Source organism: Trachurus trachurus (assembly GCF_905171665.1).
Source record: "Trachurus trachurus genome assembly, chromosome: 13".
Taxonomy (NCBI): domain Eukaryota; kingdom Metazoa; phylum Chordata; class Actinopteri; order Carangiformes; family Carangidae; genus Trachurus; species Trachurus trachurus.
Genome location: NC_139892.1, coordinates 17,663,532 through 17,688,043, shown reverse-complemented (window position 1 = coordinate 17,688,043; position 24,512 = coordinate 17,663,532). Strand labels below are relative to the sequence as shown.

Genomic DNA, 24,512 nt, shown 5'->3' with positions numbered 1-24,512 from the left:
AATCTACTGCGCCAGCAACAAACCAGAGCCAGTACTAATGGGATTAGCATGACCTGTGCTTTTCCTTTTATGACAACAGTTTTTTGCCAGAAAAACCTTCACAACTTATAGGAATGTTTAAACTATTTAGACACAGAGACACCATTTTGCAAAAGCCACATGTGGAAGGACACCACACATCTCTGCAACTATGTTAAGACATGGTACCAATATAGACTTTTAAAGCAGTTGATTCACAGTATAACCAATTAACCAACACTTTACTCAAAACAAAATCCCAAAGCTGGGCTGCAGCTGTTGTGAGAGAGTGGAGCAAATGGCACAATTTCCCATCACACAACAGATACACACAGCAACAACATCTGCTTGGCAGTGTCAAGGCTTTTAACTTCCATCAGTAATGAAGCTTTATCTTTATGACCACTTTTAATTTTATTAGTAGTGGAATAATAATGGACTTCAAGTAATAGATAGTCCCAAAGCCCTAGAGTCTGTTAGCTATTAAAGTATTAGAGCAAAGATTAGAGGTTGGGATGCTGTGATATCTTTGCCATTTCATACTCAAAGTACACCATGATAAATATTTTAGGTCATACTGCCCAGCCTTAGTCTGTCTATAATGTGCTATGAAAACGCCATCATGAGACCACTAATGCTTGATTTTGACTTGTAGCCATGAAAATAGTAATATGGTTAAGATGCAGAAAAGTGTTCCCTGCCTTATTTCATGGAAAGAGACACATCTCACACAGATGCACAGAATTACGCACACACACCTAGACATATTCAGTACACATACGCATTTCACATACATACAAAGCAGCACACTCATGTGCACTGGCTCACACACACACAGAGGAGATGGAAGTATCAGTGGACAATGATTCACCCAGTGGTTACGATAGAACTCCAGGAAGGGGGGTTGGGAGGGGGATCTGAAAAGAAAGAGAGAAAGATAAACAATATTTTGACTTAAATTGGTAAAATGCTTGTTAGATGCCCCAATAAATAAACCTTGCAAGAGATAAACTTAGCAGGTAGAGAGATCTGGGGCACAACACACACAGTAAAAAACACACAAATGACACACATTGAGTATACATACATACTGTAGAGAGTTTAGTCAGCAGAGAAATTAATCCAAATTTTGAAACACTTTAAGCATCATGCAGCATGCAAATACACCAATGTCTTGACTGTTTGGTTTGACTTTGGCTGGTATTTTGCTAAGCTCTTTAATAGACATGGTGTTCATGACAGTCAGCAACAACAGTCCAGACTCGTGGTCACGATCAAGTATTTACCAGAGGAGGTGTTGAGGGTGAGAGCTCCACATTCTGCTGGTTCAATCAGATGACCCAGCTATGGTTGTCTATAAATATATGAGAAGAGGTGCCCAACAACAAGATAGTAGGTTAGCTTTCAGTCAACACAGAGAAAGGATTTAAGGTTATCTCAAGGAAATTTAAATCAAATGCAATTTCCTTGAGATAACTATGACCTGGATGAATGAGAATATTCACAGGCTCAGGATTTAAGGTTTGTAATTCAGTTATAGTAGAGAAGAGCACAGCTACAGTAATGTATTTTCTGCAAATATTGTGGACAGAACCTGTTGTTTTAGATCTTAAGATATGTCGATACTGATGAACAAGTCTCTACTATAAAATTTAGGTTTTTAAATACATATCACAGAAGGCAGCTGCAACTCTAAATTCAGTGGCATTATGTCGACTTGTGTGCAAGGGTAGCTGATTAACACGTGGGGGTTTCACTAACATAGTAGTATCAGTTGAGCATCACTGACTTGTTGTTTTAGAGGATTGTTGCCGATCGGCACATAATTCTGATTGAGTATTGATTAACTAATTAAAGATGCGATTGCTAAATGTTATAGTGAGATTTCTTACTTGCTTCCCTCCTCTGCACCCTCAGCCTCCAGTTTTCCCTCCTCCTCCATCTTCTCTTCTGAAATCAGTTCCTGTTTCCGGTGTCGACGAAGACATTTCACTACTACCATGGATAGAATCAGCAGAGCTAACGCTCCACCCACTGACGCCCCAATCGCAACAGCAATAGTTGAATCCCTTGGAGGGGGAACTGAGGAGAGGAGAGGGTTAAATATTTTGTAGACAAAGGATGGAGACAAGTGCAGTGCTGGCTCTACTGGGCTGATTAAACAGAGTGGAAAGAAAGAAAGTGCTGCTGAGTTAGCCTGTGTCAGAGTGTGAGTGTGTGCGTGAGTTGGAGAGAGAGAGAGATGCTGAGAGAGACTAGGTTCTCCCTCTTGTTGGTCATTAATAAGTAAAAAGCTGACTCATCACCACTAGGTCCTCACGCTTCAGGAAACACACACACACAGAGTACGTTAGGATTATTGTATGGCATTTATCCTTAATGTCCAGATGCTGAAAGACATGGGTGTAGTTTCTCACCCCTTTTGACAACACAAACCATACGCTGCATTTGGAGGAAATAGCTTCAAGCAGTATTTTGGACACTGCAGTCTTTAATGTATGCCCAAAATCTTGGTAAATATCATGGAGATGTTCTGATACCATTTTTTCCTTTCTGATACTATATCCGATTATTTAAGTTGTTGAACGCTGAGGGCCATCAATGACTCAGAACAATCCCAAGTTAACATCAGGTTGGCGAGCTCACATAATGCACCAGTAAATACTTAAGGAGCCTTTCGTTATAACTGAGATTAATGACCATGTGGAATTTTAGCAGTGGTTCTTATATTCTTGTAGTGGGGGTGTGCCACTACTGAATGAATTTAGGGGAAAGGATGCCTTTAAAGATGTATAGATTCACATAATAGCCAGATAGCTGGTTTTCTCATTTTTTGATGAAGGCTATCGGAGGCATTTCCGATGCTGGTATCGGTATGGGAACATCCCCACTTGTAATGCTGTCTGCATATTGGTTGAGTGTTCATTGCCCAACAAAAACAAGTTTTAGGTTGTATAGACAATTACAGTTTTTGTGTCTTCAAAAGGTAGGGTTAGTGTCTTACGTTCGGTGACAACATTGAACTGTATGACGCCATGTCCCTGGATGCGGTCTGGGGGGTTCCTCACATAGCAGTTGTAAATTCCAACATCGTCCACCTGAACGTCTGAAAGGGTGATTGACAGGTCATTTTTATCCAAGTTTCCAACAAACGTCACCCGTTCTCCAAACCGGTCCGACCGCAGAGGCGTCATGCCTTTTTTCCTGTAGTATGTCATAAACTATGGGGACAGAAAGAGAGTTAGAGTTTATAACTGTCTAATTGGATTTAAGATGTACATGCATCATGTTTGAGGGGTTTTGAAATATGTAAAGACTAGCCATTTTACCCTTTCCTCTGTATCATTTTGTGATTCTTGGTAGGTCCAGTTCATGGAAAATTTGGTAGTATCCATCTTGTAGCAGGAAGTGAATGTGCAGGGGATTTTGACTGTTGTTCCATTCAGTGCATTAATGTAACTGGGCGCGAGCACATCCATGCTTGAACAACCTAAAAATTAAAACGACATTAGTAATAATGCAAGCATCAACAGCAATAAAATATGAGTGGTAAAGGCTTAAACAAATTTGTCAAAATATTTATCAGAACTTAAAGCAAATAAACACATTTATCAATGCATGATTTATATTAGGACAGATAGATAAATTAGTAGATTGTGTTTATGAATATATAATTGGCCAAGATGTATCAGAAGAAATATATCTAAACACTAAAAGGGAAATCCACTGCACAAATTAAGCATCTGTGGTGTTAAAGAGGAACTGTAAGTCCGGTCGCTTTTCCGCTGTTTTGCTAAGCCTCCTCCTAGCCATGTGCATTTGTTTACAACGAAGCTGGCAAGAAATCAATCAGTAGAGCGTAGATGACGTTATTTATCATATACAATGTTACGACGTGTATATTTGTGCGGTTTAATCTGTCATAAACGAGAGATTACCAGTTAAGAGGCACGTTTGTGTTGCGGTGCGCACAGACGAGAGCTGGGACACCGGGGGAGGCGGCCTGATCTCGCAAGGTTGGTTTTCGGTCAAGAGACGTCGATTCGGTCAAGTGACACGCACGATGTGGGAGGCAGAGAGAGTCTCCACTCTCCCTCATTACAAGTTAAGCCATTTATTGAACCATCACAATTACTCCAAAGCTGTTTAATTAAGGTAAAATGTAGCATAGTAAAGCTACAAATCCTGCATAGTTCCTCTTTAAAGTCAACTTAAACCCTCCTACTGGCCATGTGCATTTGTTTACAACAAAGCCGGCGAGAAATCAATCAATAGAGCGGTAAATAAAGTTATATATCATATACGATGTTACGATGTGTATTTGTGTAGTCTTATTTGTCATAAACAAGAGATTACAGGTTATGGGGCGCGTTTGTGTTGCGGTGCGCAGAGACAAGAGCTGGGACACCAGGGCGGCAGCAGTGAACTTGCAAAGTTGTTTTTCAGCCAAGCAACGCTAGGTGGAAGGCAGAGAGCCTCCATTCTCCCTCGTAACAAGTTACATGTCATTTATTCAACCATCACAATTACTCCAAAGCTGTTTAATTAAGGTAAAAAAAAAAAAGGGTTAGGGTTAGGGTGGCATAGTTAAGCTAAAAATCCTGCACAGTTCCTCTTTAAAAATGAGAAAGTCTTTTAAATTGATCAAGATGAGTCCAAAACCATTAGATTAGATGCAATTATAGTGTTGTTGCTAACTAATATAGTGTGTTGTGCATCCCTACAAACAAGCATAATGAGGGTAAACATAACTGTTTTGATAATATAAGCATGCCCAAAAAAGTGGTCTTGTGGCACAATTTACCCTGTGTGGGGTAAATTGAGCATAGGAGCAGGGTAAGTTGAGCCACCCCCCTCCTTCCTTTCCATCCATCTCCAACCTTCCTTCATTTTTCCACCTGTCCAGGTTGCAGGGGAATACAAACAGCTGGGACCCCTACAGTAAATCAAGTCCACCCCTCTAATGTGTTATATTTAGCCTCATCGACATGTTTCTGATTTCATACCTGAAACAAGGATATTTTAAAACTTCAGGTTTAATAAAACATGCTGCAAAACAACCCAAAGAATACTTCAATGTGCAGTTCAACTTGCCGACATATAATGGGGATGTGTTTCTCTGTGTAACCGCTGACTCTTCTACACTCCATCTGGCGAGTGCTGTCTTTTAGGCTGACAGTCATTTGATGTGACGTCTTCAACTCTCAGAACAGCTTTAAATGTGGGCAAGTCATGCAAAGTGGCTGTGGATCAGCCAATATGCCTGCTGTGTACTGTCTGTTCAAAACATGGACAGCACAGAGATAGTGTTGTGTCACAGCTTGTTTCTTTAATCTATTTAAATCTGCAAGAACCTATATGTCCTAATTGGATTGCATTATTGCATTCATCAAGCTATGGTTATGTCAAGAGAACAAAAAATAAGCTCACACACATTTTCAAAAGGAAGGCACTACATTTGCCTGATTTCATTTTTAAAGTTGTTGTTCATGTATAACATTATGTCAAAGTCAATTTATGGAATATCATGGATAATCAGTGTAGTAGATTTAAGTAAGTTTTGCTATTGCCACATGTAGTCAGGAACAGCTGTTTACCTAGTATATGTCTTGCCTACAGTACAAGTCTTCAGCTTTTAGAAGAGGTTCTAATAATAATAATGATAATACACCCTCTGAGCAGCACAACTTCTTCTTCCAGGCGGCCAGGACTCTACAAGTGACAAGACAGGCCCAACTGGCTGGAGCTAGCCACTTAGCATCCGAAACTAAAAAGAAGAAAAACACCCCGTTGTGGTGAGTACAGGAAAGAAGTTAAAGTAAACAAAAACTTACAGAACAAGATCCTTTAACTATTTGATGAGGATGAAATATTACAACCATGTATTCATTGTAGTGTTTTCATTAATATTGCTTAATCAGCTTCCAATTTTGTACTAAAACAGTCAAATATAACAGGCTAACAACAGTCAAATGTAATTTTTCAGTTATTATGGGTATGATTTTGATTCATCTTTGATATGACTGGTGGATGAGGATTTCTGGCACTGTGATCTCACTTGTACAAAATTTGGCCCAGAAAAAGTTGAATTAGGTTCAATTAGTGAGTGTCACTCATTTGTGGGAATTTGATGGGATACTTCACCCCAAATCGATAATTCACCAATTTTCTACTCACCGTTATGCCAAGGAAGGGTTTGGAGAACTTTCTGACTTTGAGTCATTAAACCGCTTTTGGAGTTCCAGGGGAGGTCCGGCTGGCAATGGATTTTCATATAATGGCGGCGGATAGAGCTCACTTTTGAATCGTCCAAAACACACACTATGAAACATCCAAATGCCTCCATACTGCTCGTCCATACTGACCAAAGTGTCCTGAAGTCGCGACATGAAAAATGTGCTCGAAAATATTAATTGAATCTTTGTTTTTAGCCTTGTTTAGTAGCTCCCGCCTCCCAGTGGCTCTGTTGATGTTTGTGCGCATGTGCGAGATTTGCTTCGAGATGTTCGTTCGCCGCGTTGTAAACCACTGGATGTATGATGTAAACATGGTGGAACATCTCGCAGCAAATCAAATTAATTTTTTCTGAACAACTTTTTCATGTTGCGGCTTCAGGACACTTGGTGTCAGTATGGACCATAGACTGTAAAAATAATGGACGTAGCACCCGTGACGTCACCCATTGGTTTGGGGGAGTCTGTTTTGTGCCGCTACATAGGGGGTTTGAGCTGCGCCATGTTGGATTCTACTTGCCATATTTGGAGAGGTGCGGCCGTTAGCCGACCGTGGGCCCGCCCACTGGCCTCGAAGCAGCGGTCTCCGGACCTGTCACTCAACGTTTCCGCGCCCTAATTGGCCAGAATTTTAACCTAATAACAGTAAAACGGTAGAGTTTAAAAAAAATTCACCCCCCTCAGAGTGTGTGCGGGGGTAGAAACTATCGGTTGAGACGAAAAAAATAAAATGTACCAGGCTGTAAATATGTTTTTTTAAGCTGTAAAGTCGGCTATTTTAACATGGGGCTCAATTTGAGTTGCTCCCTTCTGGAGCCAGCCCCCAGAGGAAGCCGAGGGGATTGCAGTTTTTTGAACGTGGAAGTGAGCTTCACTTCTCAAACAGACAACTGCCCCCTTGGTATGGACGAGCAGTGTGAAGGTACATTGGATGTTGTTTTGGACGATTCAAAAGTGAGCACTATCCGCCGCCATTATATGAAAATCCATTGGCAGCCGGACCCCCCCTGGAACTCCTAGAAGCGTTTTGATAACTCCAAAAGTTCTCCAAACCATCCCTTGGCATGACGGTGAGTAGAAAATTGGTTAATTATCGATTTTGGGTGAAGTATCCCTTTAACCACATTTTTATCGACTGAAGAAATATATTTAATTTACTGTGTGAATGTGTTAAAAGTGATTACAATCTCTGCAGTTGTCATCAGTCATCAGGGCTGCGGGATAGCATTTGGAACACTGATAGAGCATCTCAAGATGATGATGGGTTTTGTAGTAGTAGTGGTAGTAGTACAGACTGTGTTAGAAAAGCACCTGGACTGCTTCATGAAGCCACTTTTGTAAGAATTTTGAGTTTAACATTCCACATTGAGAGTCAAAAGCATTTGCCTTCTTATAATGTAACTTCAAATGAAATTATTGTTTAGTTTCTTCAAGTTTCCCCCTCCCTTCTAGCATTATGTCTCAGCATGGGCTCACACTCCCCAGACAGAATCTCTGCCTCTCTGTCAGTACGTGTGTGCGTGTGTGTGTGATGGGACTCTGCACCATTCTCTCCTCTGCAGTCGGGTGTTTCTGGCTCCCTTCCCACTGCTGCTGCACCACTCCACAGGCCTGCCTCTCTCTGCACCACACACACACACACACACACACACACACACACACACACACACACACACACACCCATGCACTTGCTACATCCCCATCCCCACCCACCGTCCATATGTATAATTTACACACACGCACAAACGCACAAAATTTTCCATGCACAGTTTGCCACAGTCAGGTGTCTTGTGATGCAGTGAAGCACCTGCTTCTTACTCTCTCTGCCTCAAATAAACACACACATGCAAATTCAGACACGTCCTCCCACAAGATGTGTGTGTGTATTGTCAGCAGTGAGCTAATCATGCTAGCTGTGCTATGTCAATGTCATCCCTACTGACCTATCATCACACATAGCTGACACTTCAAGGAGACACCACTGTCCTTGCCACACACACATTTCACACTGTATCAACATATGTGGCTTTGCTACTATATGTCTAACACAGCAATACAGTGGGAGAAACAGTTTGATACAGGCTCCTGCTGACTCAGCAGTCTCGTGGATAGTGAGAAAGAGAGGCAGATGCAGAGACGGAAAGAGACAGAGACTTGCTAACAGATGAAATACTGCAGTGAAACAGCCTCATGCGGCTCCTCCCTCTCTCTGCCCCTCCCTCTTTCCTCTCCCATTTTGTCCACCTCTTTCACTACCTCTCACGCCTCTTCCCTAGTACCTCTGCTGTCCGACCCCTCTACTAGCCTCAAAATTACAGTTTTTCTGTCTCTCCCCCATCCATGCTTTTCAGCACTCTAAGCGTTTCTCTCTCTCTCTGGTCCCTCTGTTTTCCTCCATTGTTCGCTTTCCTCACAAGGTCAATGCAGGGAAAAAAGGTAAACCGTAGGTAGGTCTGTTACATCATCCTTCCCTGCCCTCCCCATTCCTCTATTCCAACTCTGCATGACCACCTTTTCATTAGGTTTTACATATCCATGTAATCCTATCAGGTTTAATTTACAAGAGCTGGTGTAACAAGGGTAAAGCCTGTCTGTCTGCTTCAGTGATGGATAAAAGAAGACACGTACTACAGAACATCCAAGGGTAATGCCAGTCATCACATCTTTGAGGTAAAACAGCCTCTTAAGACGTGCACATGTTATATTTTAACAAGGATAGAAATTATAGCTATATATTGTTCCAGTTTTTTTTTTATAAAAAGGGAGAGCATAAACAGCATATGGACACCTGAGTCAGAAAGACACCACAATGCATTGTTAATAAGGTGCTTTTGTCTATGAAGAACTGGCTACTGTATGTGTGCAGGAAGTTTATTTCCTCAAACTACAACCCTTAGAATTCCCAGGAAAGTTTCAAACAACATAATAGTAATATTTTTCTTTTTACAGTAGCCTTCAGATAAGCACTTTCACTCCAAGATCCCAATCAAATTAGGCATATGTGGGGCTGCCTTGGACCAAGTTTTGAGAGTAAAAATCTGCCAAGTCCAACTTGACAAAACCGCAGACAGCATTCTGTGAAGGTCTCTTCTAAAAATGATTAAAGCTGTTTTAAGGGCACAAAAGGGCTGCAGCTAAATATTTATTGGATGTTCCAAAATTATACGTAGTTTACTAAGATTGAGTACAACCTCTTATAGTAGCACCACTCACTTGCTCAGAGCATGGACAAGTGACCAAAACAACAAACAAAGTGTGATCAGAGCAAATCCTGAGTGATTCGATGGCGTAAATGCTGGTCGTGAGTGGACTGACAGTTCAGGGTTATCAACTATGCACCCTCCTTCTTGAAAGTTTTTTTTTTTTTACTAACTATAGAGTGTTGAGACACTATATGATGTCCATACATGTCTGTCTTTAGATAAAACAAGTGGCTGCTTCTTTTTGCAGCTTCAGACAGAGACCTAATGTTTGTTTTTTTTTGTTCGTCTTTCACTCTGATCTACCCCCGTCAGTGCCTCCACAGTGCAATCCATTTTAACTGGAGGGCACTTGTTAATGTCATATAGGTCCCCAGAGCAATATTAACTTAATTGTGATTGCACCACAAGGAGTTACAGCAGGCCATACCATGTGGTTTCAGATTGCTTGTTCTATCGTTTTGTATTTTTTGTAAGTGCCCGGTGGACATTGTCTGTGAAGGAGTGCTGGTTGAATGGTTTTCTATTCCACAGGTCAAATGTTTGGTGGAGGTTTGTTAGCTTAGTGAGGAACAATACATTGTTATTTACTTAACATTCTCTTAAAGAATTACAGGTATCTTGTCTTTGCATTTGCCTCCGAAAATCAGAAGGACACTGGTGCAAAGGTGAAACATTAGCTTTGTACAAGTAGCTTTACCACAGAAATCTTTTTTGTGGGGGTAGGAGAGATGTTGGCCTCTGTATCTTGTAGATTCAGTCATGTTAAGTAACTTGTGATTCAGTTGCTCTCTGTTCGGCTAAGCTCTAGCGCCCCCTGCTTTGAAGGAAGTGGCAATGCATTTTGCACACTGCAGCACTGTATCCTCAGGTGCCAGAAAGCGGGGGTAGTCAAAAGTCAACACAGCGCACTACAAAAATATGACATCTGTCAGGGATTCATGGAGGAGTTGCAGAGATCCTGTGGGATGGAAAAAGCTCTGATTATGTCTTGACTAGACTGGGAAAGTTCTAAACACAAACAATACTGTATGAGCCTGCAGCATATTTGTCTGTTATTGATATGAGTGCAATATTAGTGTTAAGTGAACACGACTATATGTGGGAGATAGAAGACACAAGCACAAACAAGGATGCATTATCCATCATACTGACCTTATTTCACCGGGTTGTGTAAGGCATGATAACTGTAGCTACGAGCCTATACTGCTTTTAAAATCTCATTTATGATCGATACTGAAAATACAAGGAAAGTATTGACCAGACTGAGTTACAGTTGAAAGGAACTTTCAGTTCGATGTGCTCCTCTCCCAGTCGCTCTTATGTTTTATTGACAGCCATGTCTACTTATAGCAGAGTCATTCAGACTGGCTGCTTTAACGTACAGTACATTATGAACCTCCAAAAAGCACTTACAGCATTTGAGTAGAAGCTACGGCAGATGGACACACAGAAGGACATGAAGGTCCTCAGTTTTGATGGTGGGAGATCCAGTTACAATGTGAACTCAGTGACAGTGTTGTATGTCAGTTAAGTTTCAGTTCTTTGTTCACCAAATTTCACTTGACAGCTTCTGAACAGGAATCTGCAGAGAAACAGGGGTTCTAGTTCATTTCTACTGAAATTCATAGAACCACGGTTACATATGTAACCATTGTTCCATTAACATTAAAAACAACATCAGCAGCTCTCATTTTGCGCTAATTTTCTATCCATTGTTATTTGTTTTAACTATTTAAAGCAGAAGTAAGTGATATAGCCTATTTGTGTTAATATAAGTCTTAAATAGTTCTATCTTCCGACAGCAATCACTTACATAGAGTGTTTGGTCTGAATCACGGGTCTGTCAGTCACTCTGCTCTGCTCTGAGTCGAGGAGAAAACATTTATCGTATCCTACAGTTTTTATCCAATGAGGAGAGAGAACGGCATGCAGGGCTGTGTGTGCAGCCAAGGGACGCCGTGAATGTGGTGACGTAGGGACGAGGACTGTTATGGTGCGTTCAAGGAAACTCGTTTTTTTCCGACCTGTGAAGTCGTACCAGTTCGATCTGGTACATAGACTGTACAAAAAGACGTACTGGTACGATTTCACGGGTCGGACGTTACGAGTGGCCGTTATAGTGACTTTCACCGGTAAAACAGGTCGGAAAAACACGAGTGGGTTGCCTGGAACGCTACAAAGTCGTAAGTTGTGACTTGAAGCTGTAATTTATGATTTCAAAAGCCTGCCTGGAACGCAGCATTAGCGAAAACGACCGGATCGCTCACTTCTGCTTTAACATATTAGAAAAAAGAGTGAAACATTGATTGATAATATTGAGTTCAATAGGGAATGCTGGTGACAAGTGCAAAAGAAAGGGTCGTTTCAAAGGCTTATTAACTTTTACATTTTGAACTGGCATTAACTATGGCACTATGACTTTTATTAACAACAAAGGATTTGCTACATTGCTTTAAACTTAATGATGCCAGTTACAGTGTTACTCCAATTAGAGGAATATTAAACTGAAGATAAATTTAAGTTAAAATTTAACTTGACATTGACATGATTCACATGATAATAAGTACACAATAAGGTTTGCACTAAGGCCAGTTTGAAGTTCATGCCCGTTCATGTTACAGTAACACTGGGCCTATACCCGCTCTCTCCTCTCAGTGTGCTGCTGCCCTCTACTGCCTCTCTGTGGTAACTGTAGCTGTGTGGTTGCTGGGTGAACTTAAATCACTAATGGGCAGAATGAATATTGCATAATAACCACAGCAGAAATTACAGTCAATAGGAAAACTAGACCACAGATGCATGCTCTGCTGATAAACCCACAACAAAAGAAAAAATGTAACAGTCCTTTCAAATTACATTATATAATGAATATAGTGCTTCCTCCTCTTCTGAAGTAAATGCCCAGAAAGGAGTGTTTAGGCTGCCTGTTTATAGGAAAAGCAGTAAATGAAATGCAGCCTTCCTAGTGGATTAAACTTTTATTCTTTCTTCCACATATGCAGCGCAACTTTATTGACCTTAACTGTGTTTATGATCAAGCTCAGAGTGTGGCAAAACATCTTTTGTCTAGATATAAAGCTTGTGGCCGTATGACAGTCTAAAGTTGTGCTGTCTAAAAGTCTAAAGCTGTGAAGGGGGGGGTTAAAGAAAGTTACAGTTAGATGATGGGTACATAGATTAAAAAAAATATGACAAGGATTTGTTTTTGACTTTGGGTAATCAAAGTGCAAAGTGGTCTGAAAGGCTTGTAAGATGAATTATGTAACATCCTTTGGACAGTAAAGTAGCTTATATGTATACGAATGATAGAGGAAAGAGGAAGGCTACATCCTATTGAAAAGAGAAAGAAAGGGGAAGCTGTAGCTTAGTTTGTATCATCTCCCTGCACCCAGCTTCCTAGCAACAGCAAACTTTTGGGGATCTGTTTTCATTTGGCATAGGTGAAGAAGCCAAGGGTGCTGACACTAGCTAAAAATATACTGGCGTGAGCACTCCTATGTATTTATCCATCCAATGAACCACTACATTGAATGGGACAAGGGACCATTTTGGACACATAATAACAGCCTTGGTTTTGATAGTTTTCTACTCTAGTTGTCATTTTGTCAGTAAATCGGCATACAGATGTGATGTCAGTTTCTGCACAAGACATAACGATGACACTTCATTAATTCACTAAGTAAAGGTCATTGTTGAGCTTTACTATGGTACTATGCACTCACAGCTGTGAAACGAGAGGAAGTGGCTTTACTGTACCATTTAATTATTCATCACCAGCAGGATGGGATATGTTATAGGCGATGTGCTTAATTCTACTGGCTTGTGAGAAGCAGGATTAGGTTGGTCTTTCTAAATCTGCTGGACAGCTCGGGTTTTAGTGTAAGGCCTGTCTCAATTTGTGTAATGATGCTGTGGGTTTGATCAGATGTGGGTCACGCTGTGTGGAAGCTGGTTTTTGATCTGCTTCAGCTGTGACTTACCATGAACCGGTCTGGGCTGGATATCAACCTGTTCACATCTGCTCACTGTTTCATATAGTCATGTGTTGTAGAGATCCACAGGCCTATCACACATGACCATGTAGGCTGCTATTAAATATACAGCCTATAAATATCAGCAGCATTGGGGGAACCTTATTACAGGCCTATTTCAATCCATTTCTCTAGAGTATACTGTGTGGTAGCAGAAGCCAATATTTATTTTTATATAGTGCATCATAATCCTGTTTAAAGGCTGTGATACGACAGGGCGCTCATTTAGCTGTCAACACAAGCTAAACAGAGACATAGGAGGAAAACAAGACCTTCCAGAAGTAATACAGCTTAAGGCCACTATGGACATTTTAATGGATGGTCTGATCAAACTGGGTAAATGCGGGAATAGGACGCAAACAATTAACCGACATCATCTCAGATTACACCCATCTCCTCTCTCTTCCTCCCTCACACATTCACACATACACGTATTTGTTGTAAACGAGGGGAAAAGGCCCCAAAAGTGGAGCAGTGCGCGAAGGCTATCATCCTATCGAGCTGTTTATCCGCGTATCAATGTAACAGAGCATCGATCGCTTCGATGACTGTTTTTGTTTCTTACCGGACAGCGAGAGCAGCAGCAGCAGCGCGCTCAGCAGCTCAACGCCACAGCTTCTCTCCTGCGCGCGGGAAGACATTTTCTCTCCTCGTTTTTTTTAGCTGGAAAAAAAATGAACATATAGAAAAATAGCAGCAAGTCTGCTCTTAGCATGTGCTATAAAATGCTATTTAAAAAAAAAACAGTATTATATATATATATTTTTTTTTTTTCTGTTCTAGAGGCAGGACATGGCTGGCAGTGTCTTTAGCCTTATGACGGTTGGTCTCGTGGTTGTCGGTTTTGTTTGCGGATTGAGAGGAGATGGCAGGAGGGAAGACTCAGAGGGAGGGCACATGATAGGTTGTAGCCAGATGACTTGAAGGATAGTGAATAATGAATATAGGCCTATGTAAAGAGCAACCAATAACAGGAAAATGGGTGTAAAGGTAAAATGTTGACTATATTGTCTGTCTAAATTTCTCTTTCACTTAGATAGTTGCAATTTCATATAAATAAGCATGTTTAGATACACCAATATCTAAATATATTATGGCTGATTTATCAGGTTAACTCCATGTTTTATAGCCAAGAAAGTCGCTACATCTCAACTAAACTGAATACCTATGAGAGATTTTAGAGACATATCACCCAGCACTCTCCACTATCATCAAAGAAAAAAAACACAATGCCCTCTCTGGTTAAAAGGTTATGACACCGAATTGAGACAAAATACTGGTAAAATACAACAGCTTCCCTTTGTGAATGTGGGGACCCTACAGAAAGGAACCAGGCAGCCTTGCAGAGAAACAAAAAATTAAACCGAGACCATCCCCAAACTCCCTCCTTTTATCCATTCCTCAATCTATCCATTAGAGGTGGAAGGAAGAAGGAGAGGATATTGGGAAATAAAAGAGGCAAACACCAACTGGTTGTCACATGTTTCACCTGTTCATCCCCCTTTTCACATGTTACTTACTGGGGTAAAGTAGAGTACAGGATAGAGGCAGAGGAGAGGAGTCAATAATTCCTCTAAACAGACTGGTAATCTCAGTTTTCAGAAAAGTGGGGGATAGAAGGGTAATGGCATGAAGGGAGAAGAATTAGAGAAAATGGCCAACACAGGCATAGATAGTAGCTATGAAAGAGGCAGGAGGGATTTAGGAGAGTGTTTTGACATTCAGACACTGAGACTGACAGAAAGAGGCACGAGGGACCACGGAGAGTGGTTTGAAAACATTAAGTCATTTAGTGAAGACAGGAAGTAGGAGGAGAATGCTTGACTGTGATGGTTGCTGCTAACTTAGCATAACAACATTGTCACAACAGTGTAGAACCATCTACGAGTTCATACATTATCTGAAACATGCATTGGGACAGATGGTGTTCATAGAACAGAAATACCTATGACCCTGAAACAAATCACTGTGTCACTCCATATTTGTATCAGCTTAGTAGATGCTGTATAAACTTGCTGTATACATTACTGCATACACTTATTCCACACTAATATAAGTAGAAAGAAATTCAGAATATGCCTGATTTAAACCGTTGTGATTAGGTAGCTTACTACTGTAGCTAATGAGCTGTCAGAATTACAGGCCATCTCAGTCCTCTCTTTTTTGTAGGTTTTAATCTCAAAAGTAGAATTAGGATTAAGTTTGAATTTGACAGTTAGTTTTAGAATGAAGCCTTCCTTCCTTGGTCTTTCCTTGCAAAAACATTAGCATAAATATGTGTGTAAGGGTCTGGCTGCCTGCCTGACTGCCTGCCTGCTTGTCTGTCTGTCTCTGTCTACCTGCCTGTCGTCCATCCGTCCGTCCGTCCGTCCGTCTGTCTGTCTGTCTGTCTGTCTGTCTGCCTTGTGCTAAAAAGACCCTGATTTTGTGCAGAAAAAATATGATGGAAAAGAAACAAATCTTTTTTTGAATACAGTTACTGGTGTGGTTTCAGGATTATTTATTAGCCTACTGTTTACAGCAGGATATGAAATGCATTGTCAACATATTGACTCCATTCCTTGTTTTGTGATTTTTAAATCATACTGAAGTGTGCAGTGGAAAGGGCACTTTCCCTGGTTGCAATGTTATTTGAATGGTATATTGTATTGTTTGCAGCTTCTTCTTTTTTTAAATTCCATATATGTCACATTTTTGTTTGACGGCATTTGGTTCTGTGTAATGGTGCACAAAAAGGAATTTAATTGTTTTTTGTGGTTGGTAGTAATAATATGCTGGAGCATGTCATTGTGGCTTTTAAGTGTATTTTAAAATGTTGAACAATAAAAATGTGTTACAGCAGTTACTGTTTGTTTTGTCATTTAAGTTTTCATTCAACTTTTTGATGTATCAAACATCATATGAAAGATAACAAACTTAAGTATAAACAGTTCAATCAGGTTGAATAAAAATACACTGAAAAAACAAAACAAAACATGCATATACATATAAATCCAACACGCATATCCCAGCAGGAAAACATAACATAGCACATCTTTTAATACAAAATACTGTGCCCATAAATCCTCAGCTAGAAATACATTCAAAAAGAATATACTCTATGTGGGGTGCTGCGTATAGTGCAGTGGGTTGAGCAGGCCTCCCCTCCCTTCCCATGGACCAGTCTACCACCCAGTCCTCCCATCGAGCTGACCGGCTCTCCCTGCCCCCCCCCCCCCCCCCCCTCCCCTCACCAGAGACTGCCCTCATCAACCCCTGCTAACATTTCCATATTCCGCACATTCTGTGACAAACTGTAAACTGTTTTCTTGTCTGTAACAACATCTATTGCACGTCTGTCCATCCTGGGTGAGGGATCCCTCCTCTGTTGCTCACCCTGAGGTTTCTCCTGTTTTTCCCTGTTAAAAGGGTTTTCCATGGAGTTTTTCCTCAGTCGATGTGAGGGTCTAAGGACAGAGGATGTTGCTACGATGCCATGTAAAGCCCTTTGAGACAAACTGTTTGTAAAAACGGGCTATACAAATAAAATTGCCTTGCCTTGCCTTGCCATGTGCACCCAGTTGGCAGAGTTGGGGGGGGGGGGGGGGGGATTACAGATTTTCCAAGTCATTCACACAGTTTTCCAACAACCTGTTTCCAGAAAGGCAAAACCTAAGAGCATTCCCACATTGAGTTTAGAGAAGGTACGTGCCTCTGTGTTACAATTCCAACACAAGTTGTTCTGTGTCAGGCCTCATTTTATGGAGCCTTACTGGCGTATAATAGTAGCCTGACTCTCACCAGACCCTTGTAGTTCCGCAAAGCTACGCTGAGCTCCACACAAGGGTCTGGGACTGCTCCATAGGCGATTCATTTCAGAAGGCGGGGCCTTGTAAAAAAAATCTTGTATGTGATTGGATAAACCACTTGTCCGTTATCTTGAAAACATCCTTGCCACCAATAAATGCCTTCAAAACCGTTCTCTGTTCATCTTTCAAAGAATTAATATTCGATAGATTCGACAAAACAGTTGAAATAGCAGAATCAATGCCAACGCACGACTCCTCACTGCGAGCCGCCATTGTTGTTTGACTCAAACAGTCGCTTCAGCGCTACGTCACACCCCAGAAAGTCCCGCCCGGCGGTCCTGATTGGTTCATTATTTTTTGCTCCGGGGAAGAAGTTTGCATTGGCCTCGAGTCCAGACCCTTGTGTGAAGCTGAGCGTAGCGCCTCTGGTGGAGCTTTGCGGAACTACAAGGGTCTGGCGAGAGCCAGGCTAGTATAATAGTACCTGTAAATAATTTTTATAATGTGAAAATTTATCTCGGGTGTCCCTGATGGACCACCTTTGTTACTATGTTCCTCAGTGTTACAATTAAGATCTCTTTGCCAAATGTGCCCAGGTCTCCAATCTTGTTTTCAGGTTCACTTCCAGCCAGGATTTCCACAGTAAAGGCTTCCTGTCTATTTTTATATATCGATTATTCCACACATGATCTTGTCTGTATTGGGATATATTGAGAAACTTGTGTAACTTTGCCCATATTACTCTGGAATGGTGCAAGATTGGATTACTTTCCCAACCAGTCAGTTTTTCTCAGCCCAGGTAACTGCCCATGGTCCTGAATAGCTCCTAAGACTGTGTCGCTCTCCCTGGTGCTGAATTCCATCACTCTGTATGGAGAGCCTTTTCGAGCCTACTCCACAACACCAACCGCAATTAAATTGAAGATTGAACCACTGGCATGTGAAATAAAACACAACCAACACTGAGCGATTAGAGTAAAGCAGATCAATAAAATAACAGAAGAATTGTTCTCTTTCTCTCTGTCTCTGTTTCTTTCCCTTGTCTTTCTGCAGAGAGAAGAAATGTTACTATAAAGACTGCTCCTTTGTTGCTAGGCAGCAGGGATATTGTATGAGAGGGCATCCCACTGACTGTTGCTGATTTTGCACAATCAGAGGTAAGAGGTCTGTTAATAGACTCAAAATGGGGCAGATCTATAGTGGTGGAACAAACAGGATCTCCTGTTAGAAAAATATACAAAATCATATTTTACTATGTCATTCCATTTTCATATAAAGGTTTTACTATGAGTTGTTTTTAATTGGCATACTAATAGTATATCTCCTTCCCAGGATACACATATTATTTTGACTTATAGGCAAACTGTTTACTTATATTACAGTAGTTTTCTGTGTGGGGGAAAAAAACATATTAAATGATTTGGGATAAGTGATACCTTAAGGCATTTGTCTCAAACAGCCATAATGACATAATGCCAGAAATGTTCAGATCAACGTAACATCCAGCTGTTTCCAAACAGCTGAAGGTGAAGGACCAGTGTGTGGGATTTGGTGGCATCTAGTGGTGAGGTTGCAGATTGCATCCAACTGAATGCCCCTCCCCTGAGCCATCCCATGTCTGTAGGAGAATCTAGAGTGGCTTTAATTAGGTAATGTAAAACACAAGCCCTGTCCAGAGCCAGTGTTTGATTTGACCATTCTAGGCTACTGTAGAACATGATATAGCCTCTACAGAAGTGGACCTGCCCCATGGGGTGGTTATGAAAAAATAAAAATAATGGTTCTTAGTTTCCGGGTGATTTTATAGGCTACCATATATTTTACATTAAATTTCTGCAAATAAATTCCCCTCAGTCTTACACACTGGTCCTTTATCCAGAATGGGAAAATCACAGCCTATGCAGGTGGCTGTAAAAGGCACAGCTAACTGTATTACATATAACATGGCAGTCAACCTTTTTCATAGAGCTTTCAGTTGATCCTGGTCAGTTTGTAGAATCCTCAATATATTTATGTTGGGTGTTCAACTGCCATAAAGGTATCACAAAACATTATCGCCAATATTATTTACAGTTTGTCACATAAAACCTAAATGACTTGAACATTTTTTGTTTTTTTTGCTGAATTGCAAATTTGCTGTTAATTTTTGTTCTCTGTGGACCTAATGTATGGAGCATCTAATTTGTAGAAGATAAGGAGGTTCAGTCTGGCTTCCAAAGACACATCCACGAACCATTTTAGAGTTTGCAAAAAGAGTCCAACAAGCTTTTGATTCTACAGTCTTTACAATACTAAATTTTAACACTAATTATTTGTCCAAACTGTGTGTTGTTGTCAATTATTGCCACTATGAGTCTTTCAAATGTTTCTATAGATATATGTTATGAAAATGATCCATGCAGAAAACAGAAGAGAAAATAGCCATGAAAGCACAACTGTAGATGTATTTCTTATTATATCCAGAAGAGGGTGCTGTGACTCTATGGTTAACAGGGCTGTGCTTTTGAATAAAACTGTCATAATTTAAACATTATTAATTTGACTTCTTTCTGAACAAACTTACTCTACAAGTTTTCCTCAGCTTATTAAGCATCAGCATCGGCATTCAGACTAGAGATAAAATGCCCTTTTTACAGAGTGAGTTAGTTAATGGTGGAATTAAATTTGGTCTGGGGTAGTTTTGCCTAATGAATGTACTTTTCATTTCACTTCACACTGGTCACATTAGAGGAGACTGAAAAGCATCATCTTGTGATAACAAACACAACTAAAAATGAAATGTCAACTGTAGGCTACTTATGTCTTAGTGCGAGAAATTTAGTGAGAAAGAAGACAATGGAGGAATATTTCTCCTAAATACTCCTATTAATTATTGTTTTCATTATTACCTGACAATTTATTTTATTACCAACTGAATTTTTTATGTTTCCTTTTTTTTTTTTTTTTTTACCTTTTTTCTGTACTAAGCAGACAGAAATCGTGCACTATTCATGATTGTTTCCTCACATTTTCTTTCTGTCAGTCCCTTGAATATAGACATAAGGAAGCCCGGGAGTTACAACAAAGCCACAGGTATGATAGTACACTGATGGTCCTCCAGGTAAGACCAGAAGTCCACTGATGTGCCACTGGGATACAAGCTCTACTGAGTTTGATGGGATGTTTGATTGACAGCGCTTTTCTCCTGCCTCCCTTTCTCATCATGTCTTCCATACACGTCTGTCTTGTCCCTCGCTTCTGACACCCCAGACTCTTTGATCACCCATGTTTGTACTGCACTGCAGAGAAGCACTGAGGACTACAGCGAGAGGAGGGGAGAAATATAAGGAAAGGGGAGGATATTCCATCTCTTTGTTTTTCTCTCTGTGGCATCTTGCCTTGTGGGAGTGAAGCTCTTTGAGGGGAATTGGAGAACTTAACACACCGTACACATTAGTGCCTGTGTGTGTGTGTGTGTGTCTGTGTGTGTGTGTGTGTGTGTGTGTGTGTGTGTGTGTGTGTGTGTGTGTGTGTGTGTGTGTGTGTGTGTGTGTGTGTGTGTGTGTGTGTGTGTGTGTGTGTGGGTGTGGGTGTATGTGTTTATATGCAGGAACCCAGGAGACCATGCCAGCCTCTCTCTCTTGTTGACTTCTAAAAGTCCTCCAGTGGCCTGAGACATGATGCTGTGCCATGTCCTCAAATAACCAGAAGGATGTGAGGACATAACCAAGAAGACTAGCGAGAGAGAACAAAAAATAGGAGGGGAAGGATATGAAAGAAATGACTTGGCTTGGTAGACAAAAGTTACAAAAAGCTCAAGAAAAAAGAATTCATTAGAACCAAGTATACAAGTGAGACACTGTGCAAGAGACAGAAATAAAGACAAATGAGAACAGAGGTAAAGGGTTGAAGACAGAGGTAGAGAGAGATGATAAAAGTATAGATCTTCAATGGGATAACAAGGAGACATGTCATTTATCTGTCAAGGTGACAGGAAGTAGAGCTGACACTCTCCATCACAGAAGATGCTGCTGGTTTATTGACTTTGCGTCTCTCCGAGTTCAAATTGCGGTTAACTACTGAGCTGTGGCAGTGTCCTGCCTGGTCGTGGCTGCAGAGGTCTTTGAAGTGAAATAAAACACCACCACAAAGTCTTAATTTTTTCATGGGCCCAGTGGGACCAGTTGATGGTGATAATTCTGTCTGTGTGGAGGGCCTGCACCAACACAGCGACTTCAAACCCCTGGCGGTAACATAGCACACAGCCAAGATAAACAAGGCACAATACAATTACGCAATATGGCCACATAAACACAGCAAAGTGATAAACACACATTCACACAGCCATGGTAAGACAGGCAGAGAGGAGAGTAGGAGGAATAGGAGGCCATCTTGATTTTCTTGGTATGCAAATTTGAGGAAAAGATCGTCCTGTCTTGGTGAAGTAGTTAATTCCAGTGTCATGACTTTCGTTTGTATGCATTGCCATAAAGTTCATTTATGTTTCATATTTCCCTCAAAATCTCCAGATTTCCAGTCACAGTAGTGGAAAGAAGCGAACTTACTCTGTTTTTGCTCTTTGAATTTTAATTTGGACTATCCACATGATATGTATCCCTGCTAACCAGGTACCAGACCTGATTGCTTCAGTTCTATTAGATCAAATTTCAGATCATCGTACTTTGAGTCATTTTGTTTGAGTTTTTAGTTGACCTTCTCTTGTGTCTGATCAGCTTTTTTAAGTACTTCATGTGGTAAGATCTGGGCTGTCATACTTATAATTTATGTAGCCACAGTAATCCAAGATAATCTTTGCTGTTTAATCATACCAGGTCTATGTTATATGCTGAGACATCACTCGGCTTAAATGCCTGTGACTTTCAGTGTGTGACAGATTTATAGAACTAAACCTTGTTAAACAAGTCTGATTTGTCGCGGCGAGATTGTCATTGTGTGTTTGATATTTTAAGGACAGCAATAGGAGCTAATCCAAGGTAGTCTGCCTTAGATTTCAATATTGATTTTGTAACAAATCTGTGAAAACAATACGTTACTGGAAAATAAGGAAAGCACAATGGATTACACCGAGGCTACTGTATGTTCATCAGATCCCGCGCAGGTGTGGAAACAAAGCTGAGGGATGATAATATCTACCCACACCATGTACAATATGAAACCAAGGAAATCCTTACACCAAACCACGTATGTGGCTGGAAGTGGCAGAACAAGTAGCTAAAATCTCACATGAAATCCCAGCAGCTACTTTCATTCTTCCTGTTTCATAACTCGCTTGTACTGTATCCCTCTCTTATTAACAGCTTCTCTTCTCTTCTCTTCTCTTCTCTTCTCTTCTCTTCTCTTCTCTTCTCTTCTCTTCTCCTCTGAGCAGGGGATAGTAGCGGCTCTAATCAAATATGCAGGTCACCGTTTGTGCTCCATTCGTTTAAATCTGGCAGCAAAGTGGAGGGATCTAATTACTTCTCTCTCATGCAGAGCGGGTAAAACCAGGACTCCCCAGCTTTGAGAGTTTAGCAGAGGAACTGTACAATCTCACATTTTGGAGACTTTTTTAACAGTGAAAAGGAGGGCTTAATCTTATTAGTGTTGGGATTCCAGTAAGCCTAATTTGCAGTATTGTAAAACATCAAGGTAATCTAATGGCTCTTTAAGGGATACAAGGCAGATTACACAATGAGGAGTCCAGCATTCAGATAATGAGGGCTGCCCAAAATAAGCAAATAAAAGAAAGAACAAAACTGTTATCTCTTAGAAAAATGTGTGTAGGATACAAAGGAAGCTCTGCAGTGGCCTGGTGTGTGTATACAGTATATACACAGTGACTGAAAACTCAGAGTCATACACATACAGTCACATACAAATAGACACACAAAATGCCCACAGCCACAGAGAGATTTGCAAATGAACCAAACTCCCTTTTCAAAAAAACTGCATCTATCAAAGAGGTCTCAGCAGGAGTTGGCCAGCACTCGTCTCTTCATCTCTTTTCTTTGCCCGCGTCGTCCTTCTTTATTCTTCTCCAGGGATTTTTTTTTTTAAACAAAATTCAAAGTAAAAGGATTTTAGAGGCTAACATTCCCAGCTTTGTTTGGAGATTAGTCAAGGAGAAGAAAGATGATGAGTGTGTGTGTTGTGTATGTGTGTGTGTTTTGCGTGTATGTGAATAAGCATGTGTATACTGTGGCCCTTTGTTGACAGCTGATGCAGAGTTAATGTGATAATGACAAGCAGAGATGCAATTTGTTTCCTACTGAGCCGCGTCATTCAGCCGTTGTGAGTTGGGGGGTTTAAAGGTCCTGCGGCAAAGCAACATCAGCAAACTGTTAAAGCATTTCATATTTACAGCCAATCACACTGACATCGCGATAGATATTAAACTCCACCAATATCACTTATCTCTGCTCTGGTTGTCAGTCTCCCACTTAGCTCTTCCATTTTGACCTGTCCATCATTTTTACCACTACTGACTGTGAAAATCTGGCTTTTCTTAAAGGGCCATGCCACCCAAAATGTCAACTTTAGTAACAACTACTGACTTGCATGGATTCACAGCAGCTACACATTGCATTACAGTAACACTTCTTGTATTCAAAGAAGTGATTGCTTTTCCTGGTGGTGTCTATGGTTCAATGTGATACTTCTGGTGGAAGTTTGTACCCAAACCGGTGTATTATACAACTACAGTGATAGCAGCGTCAGTTCTCTGCATGGCTTGTCGAATGAACCACACTGAGGTGCAGCCCTTCAATAACATGCCTGGAAGAAGCAACATTTGTTATAATGTACTTTTTGTAGTAAACTTTCTCTTCCTTATGTCCTTCCGTTGCTTTACGCCCCAAAACATGAAAGTTGAAGATGAAGGCTTAATCATCTGGATAATGATGACTTTTGATTTACTCTGGCTGGATGGCTTTGTTAATTACAGCCTAAAGTCAAGTCTGATGAACGTTGTGTAGATGGACATAAACACACATTTTAGATGTAAAAAAAAAAACATACAGGCAGATGAAAGCCATTGATGAAAGCGCATCTACTGATGCTTAAAGATGTGGTCATAAACACACACACGGAATTGCTTAGATTAAAACACAGACATAGGTCAGACGATAATTAAAAAAGTGCTCTGTTCTTGGAGTCACCCTTACAGCCCTGATAAGTTCCTAATGAGAGGCAAAGCTAGTCAAAGAGCACCAGTCTAACCTTCACTTTTCTTCTGTATTTTACCATTCTGTGAAACACTTC

The 24,512-nt window shown here is 40.7% G+C and overlaps 1 protein-coding gene across 1 annotated transcript; it reads right to left on the bottom strand.

Moving 5' to 3' along the window:
- Positions 1 to 1,304: 1,304 nt before the first annotated feature.
- LOC310996013 (sodium channel regulatory subunit beta-2-like) lies at positions 1,305 to 14,126 on the bottom strand (the record flags this gene model as incomplete). The annotated part of the gene is made up of 5 exons (XM_083985262.1): positions 1,305 to 1,372; positions 1,911 to 2,100; positions 3,023 to 3,239; positions 3,348 to 3,508; positions 14,051 to 14,126. The coding sequence occupies 5 exons, from the start codon at positions 14,124 to 14,126 to the stop codon at positions 1,363 to 1,365; spliced, it is 654 nt and encodes a 217-aa protein (XP_083841388.1). The 3' UTR covers positions 1,305 to 1,362.
- Positions 14,127 to 24,512: the final 10,386 nt, after the last annotated feature.